This window comes from Amblyomma maculatum, chromosome 3, assembly GCF_055883805.1.
Source record: "Amblyomma maculatum isolate TAMU_Amacu chromosome 3, ASM5588380v1, whole genome shotgun sequence".
Taxonomy (NCBI): Eukaryota; Metazoa; Arthropoda; class Arachnida; order Ixodida; family Ixodidae; genus Amblyomma; species Amblyomma maculatum.
Window position 1 is genome coordinate 144586513 of NC_139346.1, and position 17565 is coordinate 144604077.

The 17565-nt window shown below is 43.9% G+C and overlaps 1 protein-coding gene across 1 annotated transcript; it reads right to left on the bottom strand.

The window, feature by feature from the left end:
• Positions 1–959: 959 nt before the first annotated feature.
• On the bottom strand, positions 960–16536 carry LOC146196235 (uncharacterized). Its single transcript, XM_084596952.1, has 4 exons — positions 16149–16536; positions 5508–5699; positions 1117–1383; positions 960–1024 (listed from the first exon to the last, which is right to left on the bottom strand). The coding sequence occupies exons 1-4, from the start codon at positions 16534–16536 to the stop codon at positions 960–962; spliced, it is 912 nt and encodes a 303-aa protein (XP_084453078.1).
• Between the last annotated feature and the right edge of the window lie 1029 nt (positions 16537–17565).

Consider the following 17565-nt stretch of genomic DNA (forward strand, 5'->3'; position numbering starts at 1 on the left):
GATGTAAAGTGAATTCGAACCGGTCAGGCTCGAATCCGCTCTCAGTAACCGAGCGTCTTAACCACTGAACCATCGCGGCTTTTTATTTCTTTATTGCCTGGTCTTGACACATTGCATTTCACGAATACAAAATCAACAAAAATGACACAAACGTTATTTACATACGTAATTTACATATGATGCGTGAATGTTTACTGAACCACCGCGGCGGGTGCTTCCACTCCTTATAACAGTTTCAAGTAGGGTTAAACATCCCTCATTTTTGTAAAGAACTGAGCACTTAGCTACCGCGGCGGGTGTTTTCACTGATTATATCTGTTTCAGCAGGACATAAACCGCTATCTTCAGACGTGGTGGCTCCCACATGATTCTACAAAGTAGGCCTAAGCCCGTGGCCTCCACGATCAAGTACACCGGTATGCCGGATCTGGACGTGGATGCGTCATGGCTGAACCATCCTTATTTGATGCGGATCCTTCCAGATGTCGCCACTTGTTCAGCTGAAAGTGCAGCGCACTGGACCCATATTCACAGAGTCTGTGCAACCTCGCTTTCACACAACAAAATAACCCTACCCAATAGTCTCTACGATTTTTGCAGTCAAATGGATTCCTCGTGCATTGAAGACATAGATGCATAATGAATAATTGAAATCGGAGCATACAAATGAAAGTTACTGTACTTAGAAAATTAAACTAAAAATATCAGAAGAAATTGCATTGCACTTGCCCGGTTTAATTGCCATTTCACGCGCCGAGATCGAGTGCTACCAACTATAGAATTAGAGCATTTGCGTGCAGTTGCGTGCAGTTGCGCATTTTGCGGGAGCTTCTATGAAACTGTTGCCTTATTCCAGGGAAGCCCACAGCCGTGCATATTGACAGCCGTGTCGTTTTCGCGTACAAGTCACGTATCTCATGAAAAACTAGCCCAGCACCCTCGGAACGAGACTGAAAGCCTCAGACGGCACTGGAGGGTGGTTCTGAAACCTCGGACAGCACATCTAGAACATCGGCTGGAACATCTAGAAAGATGTTCCATCAAAAGGCGCTTGAAACCTTAGCAGTAGTGACACCGGGCGATTTTTTTGCTCTCAATCATTCTTGCGTTACTTACTCGTGCCGTGCCAAGATTTTGTGTTAAAGAAGATGAAGAAGATGACACATGAATCGGGTCTCACGGCACCCATCGCTGGTTCGAGTGAACTGCTGCCTGTCAACTTTGCGCTTGCAAGGCGAGAGGAGTCCCGCACAGGATCTTCACTGGCCGCCGAGTGGTCTGTCGCAAGGGCGACGGACAGCGTGAACGACATCAGGGCCGGCTCAGCGCCTTCGTTGCAGCCTGTCGCCCCTGATGCCAGGTTTGTTGGTAGACTATAGTACGCTGCTCACGTAAACAAAGAGGGGACAAATTTACAAAAGCGTCTTGCTTCGCGACAAATGGATAGCGAGAGTATTTGGTACATGAATTGAAGTCTGTGTGGTCTTTGTTGTTGTGCACTCCTACCCTTGTGATTGTTTGTCCGCGGCGCTTCACGAAAGCTGCTGAAGATGGCTCACTTCTGCGAAAGCGGTCACACGCAGCGTACCTGCTTCGAAACCCACTGTGCGATAACTGCCAGAAAAAAAAAAATAATGTATCGTTGGCGTCTGTATAAATTTCTGGCGTGTAAAATTCTTGACTGTTTTGAGTTGAGACTGTCGCCACAGAAACGGAGCTTTTTCTTCGTACCTTCTCGTGCTTTCGAATGCACGAAATGGGGACAGTCTATTGGGATGTGTTATCAGCTAAAGTCTCCGAGGGTATGTTTTGCATGTTACATGATGTTTGTTGAGCTTCTTCGTTTCAAGGAATAGAAAGAACGCTCACTGTTTATCCACTTCACTATATTCAGCGACAATGAATGGCCTTTCAGCTGTTTGATGTTGAACCTTTGATTTATAGAGTTTAACATCTCAAAGCTAATCAAGCTGTGAGGGGGCCGTAGTGGATGGCTCGGGAAATTTCGACCACCTCGGGTTCTTTAACGTGCACTGACATCACCCAGCACACGCCATCCTTGCTTTTCGCCTCCATCGAAAAGCAGCCATTGCGTCTCCCCAAGAAGTGCGGCTACTTTATCATGTTCTTTGAAAGAAAGCCTTCATGGTCAGAAGTAAAATGTGACCCAGTCTACAAATGAAAATCCCTCCAGTTCCTCAAGCCTATGTCAGAGTTGTGATACCTTTATTTGCTTAATAGTTGAACCGGAGGCATTCCTCAAAGCCTGTCTGTGCCTGGCGCCATCTTATCTCTCCCTCGAACTCAGGTTCGTTGAGCTGCCATGGGTATCTCTGCTGGAGCGCTGCGTTGTCATGTGCTCTGCCACTCTTGCTGTGATCATCTTCGTCTTCGGTCTCGGTGCTCCCGGCGACCAAGGCAGTGCGGGAACTGAGCCGTCGCAGCATGCCGCGGGTTTTGCTGTCACTTCGGGCGCGGGTCGAGAACCTGGCAAGGCTACAGTCATCCCGGACGAGTTTGCCTTGCCTCGGAACTATACATTTGTCTTGGAATTCTGGCAAGAGCGTCCTCATAACGGGTCGTCAGAAAGCAACGATACTTTATTGGACGATGTCTATACCTCGATCGCCGAAACTAATAGTTCGTTTGCAGTGACGCTGAAGAACAGCCCTTAATGCGAGCGTGTCTTTGTGCCCACACTTGCATGGCCGATACATCAGTTGCATTGCCCTAAGTACGTGTAAATTAAAGGAAAGCGAAGATGGCAGATGCATTATTGAAATTAACGTTCGTCTCGTACTTTCGTACTCTCGTCTAAATTTTTCCTCACTTGAATTAACATTCCACGCCTTATGGCCATTGTACACAGAGTGTGTTTTACATTTGTGTTCCTTACAAGCGCTTGGAGGGTCGTCCGATGAGATAGAGAAATATTGAGGAATTTGGAAACGCGGTTATGCGCGGATGGTAATGCAGGATCATTGTAAAGTTTTGCGAAACGTCTGCCCATGTTTGTTGTGTTTTGCAGCCTGCGGTGACTCGCGTAATTTTCCAGAAGCTGTCCGTGATACAGAAGGCTCTGCATCTTCCAACCTAGCCGTTTTGAGACATATTTTTTTTTTTCAAATGCGGATTCAGAGAAAGTGCCGATTTTCGCGACGTCTGAGTCATGCATCAAAGTTGCTCCCTGAAAGTTTAGTAGGGATATATCATTAAATATATGGGAATGGAACTTCACGTTTTAGAAGTCTGAGCACCGAAAATATAGCTTGGTACAATTGGTGATGCCTTCCAGAAATGCAGTCTATTAGGGAAAAAAATTTCATCGGTACTTTCGCCTTTAATTTATGTTTTTGTGTCACCCCGCCGGGGTGGCGCAGTGGTTACGGCGCTCGACTACTGTTCCCAAGGATGCGGGATCGAATCCCGGCCTCGGCGGCCGCTTTTCCATGGAGGCGATAAGCAAGGCACCCGTGTGCTGTGCGATGTCAGTGCACGTTAAAGAACCCCCCCGTGGTTGAAATTTCCGGAGTCCTCCACTACGGCGTCTCTCATAGCCTGAGTCGCTTTGGGACGTTAAACCCCACAAACCAAACCATGTTTCTGTGTTTTAAAACGGCCTACTAGCGTGTATATAAATATATATATATATATATATATATATATATATATATATATATATATAATTTCCTTGGTGATGCCAGGCGACTGAAGGTGAGGAGGCGCGGCAACAGGCCAACACTGAAGACGCTCTATCGCCAAGTGTCGCTCCATGCGGTGCACCAGCGGCAGCGACATGCGGCGGTCGTCGCCTTCATAAAAACGCGTCGCCATGAACATCAATTCACGCGGTTGTCGCTCCACTCTCGCCGGTATATCAGGAAGCATGGCACAACGAAGCCTTTTTGTACCTCTCTGGTTCGATGTTCTGGTCGGATTTTCACTCTTACTAGCCATTGTAAATGAGTCTAAACAGTGCAAACGCTATAATTGAAAAAAAAAAGTCAGTTATTGAAAGATTTAGTGATTTAGTGCCCTATATATGGCTTCTGAGAAGTGGTTTGAGAGAATGATTGTAATTCACTCAATGCGAACCTTTAGAAAAAGCAGCTGTACATTCCCAATAAAGGTATCTAGCCGAATGCATCTGTCATATTAACCGCGGGCACTATAAATACTTTCGCCTGAAGGCTTTTGATTGTTTGGTAAGTGTATCACATTTTGAGTCCAATTAGGGGCCAAAATATGACTTAATTTTTACGGTTCCAAATACGCAGATAATTTAGAGGTTCAAGGTTCTTATTTTCGATTACGTTCAGTTCTTGGCCAACAACACTCGTACTGCCGAACATCTAATTTTGTGATGGAGATAACGTAGGGCGACATGCAACTATGGTGGCATCGATCAGCTCACGGATGAGAAGGAGCATATTGTTAAAATGATGCGGGACATAAGCTCCGCATTGAGAGCATGACGCGATATCATTAAAGGTTCTCTTCTGCAGCTCCTCTTGTAGATCCGCTACTGGCTTAATCGTTAATTCATTAAATGTGCGCCATTTATCTCACACATATGCATTAGCATACACATGTAATTAATAAGCTACCCCATTACTGGAAAGCGCACGTGGCATACATCTCGAGTTCGCAGCTCCTAGAAGCTTGGGCACGTCGTGCTGCCTCTTTAATTAACGTGATATATTTAATTAACACTTTGCGCCTGTAGCAATGTTAAGATGGCGACTTGAGAGATCCAGGTTTCATAATCTTATATCTCTTAAAATTGTAGAGGTAGGTCAAGTACTGGTGCTTTTAATATGCTCAACTGCACTTTCTGCTAATTCTAATGAAAGCTTGCTGCAGATGATAAACTGATTGCCAGTTAAACCGCCCTTTAGAAAGTGGCCCACGATACATAATATGGCTCCGAAATTCTCCTAATATAATTGAATTATACTGTAAGAAAAATATTTTTGCCATATATCTTGAGACGTTGAAACAAAAATGGTAATAGCATGCTCTTTTTTTTTTAATATTCGCCAGATTAGAATACCGCGTTAAAAAAGCAGAAAAATTTCAACGCGGGAGCCGTACTGCAGTACTAACGATCAAATCAACGTAGAAAACTATAGCTGCGACAAACACTGGATTACGTACACATACGAGTGTTGCAATAGAGCTTTCTATGTTGCTGCTTCGTGTAAAAAAGGTCAATATTTTTGCACGAGTTAAAGGTTTCTTTAATTTGGCTTTGCAAATGTATAGAAACATGGTGACAATAAAGAAACTGATAATGAAGGGATTGAATCTCTTTCGCATCAAATCAAATGCGACGGCGGTATTATTTCGAACTTAACACGTGGTCCTCGTCGAGGCTAAATTTTCTAACATTTTCCCAATCCGCATTTAAGTGTAACCATCCCGTTAAAAGCACTTCCTCTTAAATAACAGAAAAAAGCTGCATTTATTCCAAGAACTGTTTTTTTTTTTTGTTAGCTATGTCATACAGTGAAGCGACCAGGAGGAGTGAGTGGATCTTTCTACGTCTTCTGGCACTGATGCAGAGCGGATATTGCAGACGCCCCTCCGCGAACGGTCTCTCCAAACGAGGACGGAGAGCAGCCCTGCGACGCAGAAGTTCAAAGGCCCTAGCAACCGGTAGAAGTTGTCATAGGAACACAGCGTGTCCCGAAAGAAGCCTGCAAAAATATTTACGTTCATAAAGGATTTTGTTTTCGACGACACATTCGTTTCTGCTTGGACAATATATAACATTGATTTGTGAAGCCATGATACTGATTTATTTTCTTCTACAGAAATTGTTATTCGAAAGAAATGTTGGTGCGTTCGTGCGGCACTATGATTTAGGGTTGAAATGTGCTACTTACGTTAATTGCTGCAGAGGATGCATCATGGCAATAAATGTAGGATTACTCAATTACCACAACTCCTCGGTACATTTTATTGTGAGTAGCTGGGGTAATGAACATTCTAGTAAAACAGGTTCGGAACGACATGTGTGCGTAACTGTGTGATGATTTGTCCTCTGAGGCAATAAAAGGGGTACATTTGTTGCCAGCATCATTGCCATGCAAGAATAGTGCTTTCAGTACGATCCTTTGTAAAAGGACGCTGGGCGGAAAGCATGGTGGCCATTCTGGACATCACGACAAAGATCAGACACCTCTGCCAAAATATTGTTTTGTGGCTGCATCCAAGACATCAAGAAGCGCTCGATGCGGTATATACGCGGTGGTCTGTGTACAGTAATGTTCTACGCATAATTACAAATGATAAAACACGAACCTAAAAATTAGGTGTCTATAGTAGTGTAAAATCCTGGATGCTACGCTTGCTTCTGCAAAACGCTGCCCTTTCCTCTGCTTGTTCACACGGGCGGACAGCGGTTCTGCACTAAATAGACGCTAACTCACCTATGTTGTAAAATGGTGGCAAATTAATTTGCTCTTAACATTGGCACAAAGTGGTCTTACAGCTGCACTTCATGGTAATTAGCCTTAGCTCTTACAAAAAACGCCACGTAAATAATTGTGTCAGGAGGCATCTAAATTATTCGAGTCCAACGCTTTTTGTTCCTGCCGTCTAATCGGACATCTCTGCTGGAATGCCGCATTCCAATACGCAGTTGCCGTTAAGCCAAATGATAGGTTTACCTTCGAGCTGCCACATTAAAGAGGTGCAGCATAGATACATCCACATCTTTTAGAGTATGTGAAACTTTAACAACCACTTCGTCGTAGCGCGAACATCCGGAAACCCCCAGGTAATGCAACGCGGACGCAATTTGCTCCGCACTCAAGCAGATGACGAAACCGTATATTGAGAAGCACTCTCCTTATCGGCAAAAAAAGTGTAACTTGATACAGGCTGGTTGCTCTTTCCTTTTAGTTGACGAGATGCCTGACGTCACGTGCATTGATTGTGCGTATAGAAATGTCAGTGCCTTTATTTAAAACACTGACAAGAAAGGACCTTGCTTATATATTTGTTTTTAACCGGAGTTGCAACGCCATCACCAAGTGGAACGTTTTGGAAGGAAGTACAATACAGATAGCAGTAATGAAGGGAGAAAATGGCAAACGACTTGTGGCGTCCAGGAAGAGTACTTTGTTTTAACGCCACGCTGAAGGTACAGCATTTACCTGGCCCAAGTAAACGTCTGCATGTTGAATATGAAAAGAATGGCTGCCAACTTCAGCGTGTATATAATATTTCAGCTTACTGTAGTGCAAGAAGCCACTGGTAATGACGCGTGGTACAGTTGCTAATGGTACCAGTTAGCTTCTTTAATACTTCCTCAATGTTGTGTTGTGTGGCGCATAAGCAACTAAGGCTATCAAGCGCCAAGAGGAAGGTTAAAATGTATACTGTTCGGAAAAGTGAAAAAAGTGTGTTGAAATCCACAGTTTGTTTTGATAGTCTGCTTCTTTTAGGAAACTAAAACACTTGTTAAGTTTACTAATGCACTTTCTCCTAAAAGCAAGCTCGGGTGGATATAACTTGCGAGTACGCTTTTGCAGGTTAGTTGGTGCCTAAGCATTCTGTTTTTTTTTTTTTTTTTTTTTTTTTTTTGCACAAAAAACACGACACAAAAGGAACGAGGTAGACAGGACAAGTGCATTCTAACAAGTCAGGTTTTTATTGACGGAACATTTGCTTAAATACAGCAGCTGCTCTTATCAACAAAAGGAAGGGAGGAAGAGACTTCGCATGCATACACATCCCATCAGCACAGATCCCATCATCGCACGAGTGAATGCATGCTTCAAGCTCCAATTCTGCGCAAGATAACTGATTTCTTTTTTTGAGAGCAAAATTGAAGGATTGCTGACTCACGAGTTGCCCGATTTTTCTATCTCATTAGCCTCAATTATCTCTCTTCCAAGTTGTGTCTTGCACCGGCGCAGCACTGGCGTTTTTTCGAGCGCGGGAGTGCAGTTGCGGCAATTCCGAATATGGTAAATCATTTTGCTACCTGAATTGTTCCTGACATCTCTTGCGTGTTCCCTCAGCCTTTAATTAAGGCACCTCCCAGTTTGGCCAATATACTGCTTACCACAGGCAAGCGGTATCGAGTACACAACGCTCTTTTTACAGGCCACGAAGCGCTGCTGGTGACGCTTCGAACAAGCAGCGGCCGCATCCTCCGCATTCACTCTCTTGCAAATCCTGGAGAGCTTTTCTGGAGCGGAAAAAACCACTCTAACACCAGCCCTAGCACCAATTTTCTTAATATTATGCGAGATTCCGTGAATGTACGGAATAGCCGCCACTTTATTCCGGTCAATTTGATCGGGCATGCTGGCTGGTTTCTTCAGCAGGTTCTTGCAGTTGATGCCAGCAAGGCCGGTGTGCAACCTGCGCTTGAAAGGCGCTGCAACTGGGTGTCAAGGCTGCGTCCTACCAAATGCAGGCAGGACTTGCTGAAAGCGTTGGAAAGGCACGATCTCATAATGCCTCGTTTTACGGCTTTGGATTGTTCCGAGCTGAAGGGAAGCAAGGGCTTGTTGCCTCTGGGCTCCAAGACCCAACATACGTGTTCACTTGAAAAATGAAGCCCTATATCTAAAAACCTAATGAAATTATCTTCCGGTAACTCATGCGTCAATTTTAATGGTGCTAGGCACTTTGCAAACGTCGTTAGATGCTTATGTACACTAGCCGAAAAAGATCCTTTGTCGCAACCTACGAACACAATGAAGTCATCAACAAATCTAAAAACTTTTAAAACGTTAGTGTCGTGAAGGCAGTCATCCAGCATCTTGTCACGTGTCGCTAAAAAGATGTCACTAAGACATGGTGCTATGCACGATCCAATGCATACTCCTTGTTTTTGATCCAATGTATACTCCTTGTTTGCATGCATTGGATCGTGCATAGCACCATGTCTTAGTGACATTTTTTAGCGACACAAGATGCTGCATGACTGCCTTCACGACACTAACGTTTTAAAGGTTTTTAGATTTGTTGATGACTTCATTGTGTTCGTAGGTTGTGCTTTTTCGGCTAGTGTACATCTAGTTTTTTGGCTAGTGTAGGGCTAGTGTGCATCTAATGACGTTTGCGGAGTGCTTAGCACCATTAGAATTGACGCACGAGTTACGGGAAGATAATTTCATTAGGTTTTTAGATATAGAGCTTCATTTTTAAATTGAACACGTATCTTGGGCCTTGGAGCCTAGAGGCAACAAGCCCTTGCTTCCCTTCAGCTCGGTTAACTCCAAAGCCATAAAACGAGGCATTGTGAGATCGTGCCTTTCCAAACGCTCTGGGCAAACTAGTCCTGCCTGCATTTGGTAGGACGCAACTTTGACACCCAGTTGCAGCGCCTTTCAAGCGCAGGTCACACACCGGCCTAGCTGGCATCAACTGCTGAGAACCTGCTGAAGAAACCAGCCAGCATGCCCGATCAAATTGACAGGAAGAAAGTGGCGGCTATTTCGTACATTCACGGAATCTCGCATAATATTAAGAAAATCGGTGCTAGGGCTGGTGTTAGTGTTTTTTTCCGCTCCAGAAAAACTCTCCAGGACTGCAAGAGAGTGAATGCGGAGGATGCGGCTGCCGCTTGTTCGAAGCGTCACCAGCAGCGCTTCGTGGCCTGTAAAAAGAGCGTTGTGTACTCGATACCGCTTGCCTGTGGTAAGCAGTATATTGGCCAAACTGGGAGGTGCCTTAATTAAAGGCTGAGGGAACACGCAAGAGATGTCAGGAACAATTCAGGTAGCAAAATGATTGACCATATTCGGAATTGCCGCAACTGCACTCCCGCACTCGAAAAAACACCAGTACTGCGCCGGTGCAAGACACAACTAGGAAGAACGATAATTGAGGCTAATGAGATAGAAAAATCGGGCAACTCGTGTGTCAGCAATCCTTCAATTTTGCTCAAAAAAAAAAATAAACCAGTTATCCTGCGCAGAATTAGAGCTCGAAGCAAGCATTCACTCGTGCGATGATGGGATCTGTGCTGATCTGATATGTATATATGCGAAGTCTCTTCTTTCCTTTTTCTTGTTGATAAGAGCAGCTGCAGTATTTAAGCAAATATTCCGTCAATAAAAACCTGAGTTGTTAGTATGCACTTGTCCTGTCTACCTCGTTCCTTTTGTGTCGTGTTTTTTGCTAAAAAAAAAGACAACAACAGAAAGCTCGGGTGGAATAGGATGGCATGGTTGAAGAATGAGGTAAAATGCTTTCTCCGTAGTGTGTCAAGTTTGGGGCATGTAGTTAGGATGTGGTTGACTGTGTATTTATTCGCATTCTGCACAGGTAGGCTTATCATATTTTTTTATTGGAAAGTTGTGTGTAAGATGTGTATGACCAATATGGAGACTGCAGGCTATTACTTTAATTAAACGTGGATGCTGTGTTCTTGATATCCATTCTTCTATTATGGGTTTTACAAGACGTAATTTATTATTTTCTGTGTTATTCCACACAAACTGCCACTCACCTTTCTGTTTACACTGTATTAACTTCAGGCAGTCTTTATGTGGAATGTGGACTTTTTCAATACTTTTATTGCGAGCTTGTGCAGCGCAAATGTCCGCTCTCTCATTGCCGTCGATGCCTACATGGCTTCGATCGCAGCATAATGTTATGTTATGCCCTTGTGCTGTTATCTTTGCTATACTATGTACTATATTACCAAGTAATGGCATGGTTGCATTTTTGGAATTTAGAGCTGTAAGTATGCTCAGCGAATCTGTGTAAATAACACTGTTCTCGATGCTCTTGTTTATAATTTTTTCTACAGCTTGCAGGACAGCATAGCATTCGGCTGTAAATATTGATGCACATTGGTGAATTCTTGTTACTTTTTCGGACCACCCGTCCACTACTGCGCAACCAACATAGGAGTTAGTTTTTGAACCGTCTGTGTAAAATTCGGTACAATTGCTGTACTTTTTTTGAGGGTACGATATTCTTGTATGATATGCTCTTTAGGTGTTTGCAGCTTACTGAACTGTGTTAGAGTACAGTCACATACTGGGGGAAGGTTATACCATGGGGGAAGGGGGTTGCTGCTTTGAGCTACATCAGTCAGTGTATCCAATATACCGAGGTCCTGGCATATGCCTTCAAACCGTAGTATCAAAGGTGTAGTTGCTTGAGGTTTATTGGTAAATATGATTCTGGAAGGACATGTTGTGACGATTGGGTAGCAAATGTGTTTTTTCTGTGATCTTTTTCTGAGAACGTATGTACACGTAAGGGCTTTTCTTCTGTTTTCGAGTGAAGGCTCATTAGCCTCCGCATAGATGCTGACTACAGGGGACGTTCTGTATGCTGCACATGACAGACGCAGACCAAGATTATGAACTGGATCTAACTGTTTTAAATATGATGGTCTTGCTGAACCATAGATTACAGATCCATAATCCAGACAGGAGCCCACCAGAGAACGGTAAATGTGGAGGAGACATACTCTATCTGAACCCCAACGTTTGCGCCACAGAAATTTAAGGATATTAAGAGCTCGGCTAGCTTTAACTTTTAGGTGTTTTATGTGCTTTAGCGTGACATTTCTCACGTTGGGTTACGTAGTTCCGGCATAACGCGACTCCGTTAGACGAGGTAAAATTTCTGGAAGCGACTTGATCCACGCGAGGGAGTGGAATTTTCTGTGCTGAGAAGTAACGTGAAGTGAACGGTTAAGGAAAGTAGGAAAGAAATAATGGCAAGCACGCGATCCAAATGTACCAAAACAATATAAGCCTTCCCAATAAGGAGCAACAATCAATGCTGATCACCACTTCGTACTTAGCAGGGCCAGAATAATATATATGATATAAGCAATATTGAATTAGAAATGCCCCTCGCCTCATAAGCAAGACAGCCGTAATGAATAATAATATCCATGAAGCATTATTGTAGGGGGGATATAACTACATACAATAACACATGCAAACAAGATATTGCAAAACATGTCAGCAAGGTAACATAACCAATTTAAAGAAGACTAAATGAATTCATAAGTATTATCATTGTAACATAACATACATCGGCCCAGCGCTGGTTAACGCACGAGACCTGGAAGAAATGCATTAGATCATGAACTCAACATCATCATCATCATCACCCTGATTATACCCACTGCAGGGCGAAGGCCTCTCCCATATTTCTCCACTTAACCCGGTTCTGTGCTAGCTGCATCCACTTGACCCCTGCGAACTTCTTAATCTTATCCGCCCACCTAACTTTCTGCCGCCCCCTGCTACGCTTTCCTTCCCTTGGAATCCAGTTTGTTACCCTAAGCGACCATCGGTTATCCTCTCTTCGCACTACATGTCCTGCCCATGTCCATTTCTTCTTCTTAATTTCCACTAGAATGCCGGTGAACTCAACACCACTGTGAAAATCAGGTGCACAAACTACATCATTCGGAAGCTTATTCCAGTCCAGAATGGTGTTATGGAAAAACGAATACTTAAATACATTATTGCGGGATTGATAATTGTTAATCTTTTTCGTATTGCCTAGTCTCTCTGAAATGTAATATGTCTGCTCTAGATATGTGTTTTTATTTATACCGGTACAATCATTATAAATGCTGTGCAAGAACTTCAGCCTGCAGATTTTTCTTCGGGTTGCCAAAGACTTCCACCCAATACGGTCGCGAAGTTCTGAGATCTTTATATGAAAATTACAATTTCCAGTCGGAAACCTTGCAGCGCGTTTCTGTACCCTTTCTAACTTGTCATTGAGTGTACCCGTGAAATGGTCCCATGCTACATAAGCTTATTTTAATACTGGCCTGACATTTGTAAACTATAATGTTTCTTTAAGTACCTGGAGAGAGCTTTTAAAATTCCGCTGGAAAAAATGCAAAAGACGAGAAGCTTTGTTGTTTATCATGTCAACGTGAGCTGTCCAGTCTAGAGATGCTGTGAGTATAACACCAAGATATTTAACCTTGTCTATAGGTTTGACAGTGTGATGATTTAAGAGGTAGGATCCAAGAATTTCTTTTTTTTTTGTAAATTGCATACAGAAATACATTCAATGCCATGCCCCCCTTCAAGCACCATGTCACAAACTCTGTCAGGGTCAGCCTGTAACACGCACAAGTAATCAAGGCACGTGAAAGATTAATACAAAACGCAATCGTCAGCATACATTTTGACAGCGGATTTGAGGCCGACAGGTAAATAATTGATGAATATGAGGAACAGTAACGGTCCGAGCACAGAAAACTGTGGCACTCCAGATAAAACGTCCACATGCGAGGATGTCAAACAATTAATTAAAACCTGCTGCTGGCGTGCGCTTAAATAACCTTTTATCCAACCGAATAGGTAGTCAGGAAGACCAAGGCATGATATCTTTTTTGCATAAGAAGGTGGTGCGGCACTACAACAAAAGCGTTTTTAAAATTTGAGAAATGGCGTCTATCTGAAAACAGTTATTTACACCGGATGCAAAGTCATGAATCAATCCAGATATCTGCGTTGCACATGGCAGCACTGATCGAAAACCTTGCTGCGCTGATGTGAAAAAAAAAAAATGGTTACCTTGAAGGTGTTTTACAAGTACAGAATAGATTATGCGCTCTAGGGTTTCGCAGCAAACAGATGTCAAATATATGGGATGGTAATTGGAGACCTGGTTGCGATCACGTTTTTTGTGAACTGGTGTGACATTGACTATTTTCCAATCTTTAGGTAGTTTTGCGGTCTTTAGGACGTGTTGAACAAAGTAATCAAGAATGGACTAGTATGTTCTGCGCAGTGCTTTAAAATATAGTTGAGGATGCTGCCAGGACCTGGTGCGGAATGCGCATTTAGGTTATGTAGCAATGATTTGTCGCCTTGTTCGGTTATAACCATATCTGGCATTGCATTCAGCTGTTCCTGTTGTTCCTTAATTGCTTCTGAGCACTAAGCTGAGAAGACGGAATGAAAATATACATTGAAACACTCTGCTCGTGCTACGTCATCTTTCAATAAATTATCGCCATACTTGATGGCAGGAACACCAACAACACCCTTTTTGTTGCATTTGGTAAAGCACCACATTTTTTGGGGGGTTCGTTTATAGTTTGTCGGCTAATGAGGATAGGTACAAGCTCTTTGCTGCCTTTAATTCGCTCTTAAGGCTTGCAGTCAGGATTTTCAGTCGTGCGTACACATTTTTTTTACAATACCTTCTATAAACCTGACCTTTCTTTCGAATTGATGCATCCATGGTTTATCCGCTCGTTTATTAGGTGACATCAGCATTCCGGGAATTCAAGTAGACAGCTCATTTTATAGCTGAAGAATGGCCCGGTGGTGGTGCCTTACAAGTCTCCACCTCAAGATAGCACCGCAGCCATGGTTAGAGCCGTTGCCGTAGCCGATGTACGGGCTAACCTCGGCAAGCCGTATCAAGCCCGTGCCGATAGCAACAGTGGAGAACGGGATTGCTGCAGCTTGAGATGACATCTCGCATGTTTTGCTCGCGCACTCATTCAGAAGGCGTTGCATTTCGAATGCACTTGGGGAAACAGAAGGGTTCGCGCTCTAAACCAGCGACGACGACGATAAGTGACAGGAAGCATGTTTGCAGCAAATAAATTGAGTCAATATGTTCTAGCGAATTGCTTGGTGTGTTTGGATTACATTGTGTGGAGCAGCGCATACAAGCACAAGAAACGAATAAGCGTTGTATCCGTCGATCTTCTCGTATTTCGTGCTTCAGACTATTTTTAACTTTTGACGTTCTCAATTTCCTTATATAGCGGCGAGCTTATATTCGAGACAGATATCTTTTTACTGTGCTTCAACCTTTGGGCGTTGGATTAGAATTAATGTCGGTGTAGGTGAGAGTAAATATACTATAAAAAGTATTTGTAAAAGGCCAATAAGGAAGACAGGCCAGCAAATACGCGTGGACGAACTTTTTGTTTTTCTTTGTCTTGAAAGCGGCGCATGATCATCTTTTAAATTCTGCCATTCTGCCAAAGGTGTCCAAGCTAACTTTAGCCAAGGGTTTAAAATGAAACATTTCCGCTAGGCCAGAGAAACCACTTGTATACAGCTACCAGCGATCTGGCGCACCAAGTGGGATTTTTCATTATGTAGTGAGCTAATTTGAATTAGGATAATTTTTAAAATTTAATAAGTATTGCCATTAGACAATAAAAGGGTTTGCAAAGTTGAAGAGCACCTTCTAAAACCCCCATTCCATTTATTTTCGGTAAAAAAAAGCCTCCAGATTATCATATGTTCTAGCTTTAAAGAAAGCCCGCGAGATACAAAAATATCACGTGACTGGCGCATTCGTGCGCCACGATTGTGCTGCTCTCAACCTGGATTTCAGTCAACGAAATCAGCTGCGGTCTTGGCTCCACGATCCCGTTAAGGTGGCAGGACGATATGTCGGCAGTGGTTCTTCGCTTCAGGCAGTCGGCGAACCTCACCGCGTTGGCTGCAACCCTCGCAAACATATGAGCCTACCACTGGGACTGGGCTGCCGAGTCATGGCAGCAGCTAATTTCGTTCACACAGATGAAGATAGAGAGTACCACAATCATGGCGTACGAATGCGTTAGTCATGGGATATTTTTTTTATTTCGCAGGCTTTGTTTAGAGCATGGAAAAACTTTGCACGGGAGTCTTTATCGGAAATAAATAGAATGGGGGTTTCAGAATGTTCTCTCAAATTTTAGGAACCGTATTTATTGTTTAAGGCAATAAACAGAAAACCGGAAAAATTGTTACTTACTATAATTGCAAAATAAAAAAAAAATGTCCATGATGCGCCAGATGGCTGGAAGCTGTACAAAAGTGGTTTTTCTTGCCTGTCGGAAATGTTTTATTTTTTATCCCTTGGCTAAATTTAGCTTGGACACCCGGTATAAGTTCACTTACGTATCATTCTGTGTAAATGTCAGTTTTTACTACACGGCTTGTAGGGACTCAAAAATAGAAGGAAGGACTTCCGCGATGGGCTGGCATCTTACCGCCTGCCTAATATTTCAATAACGGATACCGCATTTTAGAGTCATGCGTTATTATCTTGACGTTCTTTACAAATAAAAAGTCAATACATGCTCACAGTCATTCCCTTGTGCGAATTGTGCTCAAGTTTGGTTGTTCCTTAGGAAATGCGCAAACGTGAGACAATTAATTTCGTCCCACCTACGATTGCTGGTCCACTGAGGCAGGCTGGCACCATCGTCAGGCCGAGGAGCCCGAAGAAAGCAGGCACCCGCTCGATTCCGAGGTAATCCGTGGCCAAAACGGGGCGGATGCACGCAGCGTAGCCCTGGGACACTCCCAACGCTACATTGAGCGTCGCGTACGCGAAGAAAGACGTCGTCGTCGGCATTATCGCGAGGTAGACAGCAGCACCAACGAAGCATGCGACAGCGATGGTACACCGACTGCTCGCCAAGAAGTCTGAGGCCAACGGCAGGGCTGTTCTTCCAACAAATTGGCCTGCTGCGTTGTAGGTGAGAACAAGCTTGGCTTCCTCGAGCCGGCGTCCCTTGTCAACAGCGTAGTCAACGACTGTCGTCGCGTGCATGGGGACGGCGTAGTCGCACAACGCGTAGGACACAAACAACACGTAAAACGCCGGCTCACGGAATAAGGTGAACTGAGCAAGACCGGCTAGTATTGAAGTTGGCGCCTCCGCTTCAGTGGTTGCCTTGGGTCGGTCGGTTAATACGAGTGATCCCTTATTTTGTATAGAACAACTACCATCCGTCTCCAATGCGCCTATGTGAGGTGGCGTTTTGTGCCATTTACGGATACCGGCAGACGTCCCTCCGGTGAACGTCGATGACTGAGACGACCAATTTACAATCGCATCGCAATTACCTGCACTGCTTTTATCGACTGTGGCTATAGTGCTGATATTCGAACGTTGAGAGCTTGTCGATGATTTCTGACACGTTGACCCTTCTAAACTTGGAGGATTCTTGCAGTGGTCCTTGAAGTCTGATTCAAGGTTTCCTGAGGTCGACTTCCGCTTGGCCTCTGGTTCGTTCCGAGTATGCATTGCCCGCATGGCGCAGTGCAATCTAAAGGGCCTAGGATCGCGCAGGAGCATTACAAGTGGAATAGAATGCATTGTAAACCCAGCTGCTAGCAACAGATTTCCACACAAGCCATAGTTAGCAGCAATCGCTGACAATACGAGAGGGCCCGCCATTCCCGATGAAGACCAGCCGGCATACTTTATAGCAGTAGCAGTGGCTCTGTACTTGTCGAAGTAGGTCATAGTGCAAACAGCGAAGGACAGGAGTGACGCCCCCGTCGCAGTGCCTGGTAAAAAAGAGAACAAAAGGGTACAGAAAACAGAGTGAGTAGCGGATAAAAGTAGCGACCAAGGAATAACCTCATCCACCTAGTTGCTGTCGTCATATAAATATTACAAACATTGTGGGTACATATAGATAATTTACAGATAGCAGTTCTACTCACTCCAACAGGTGGCGCCACTAGGACTGCCGTCATTTGTGACCTTAACGCACCGGTGCACAGTGCGGACTGCTGCTGCTGCTCAGCTTGTGTGAGAATTCCAACCCACTTTTAAACACTGCTGCTTTGG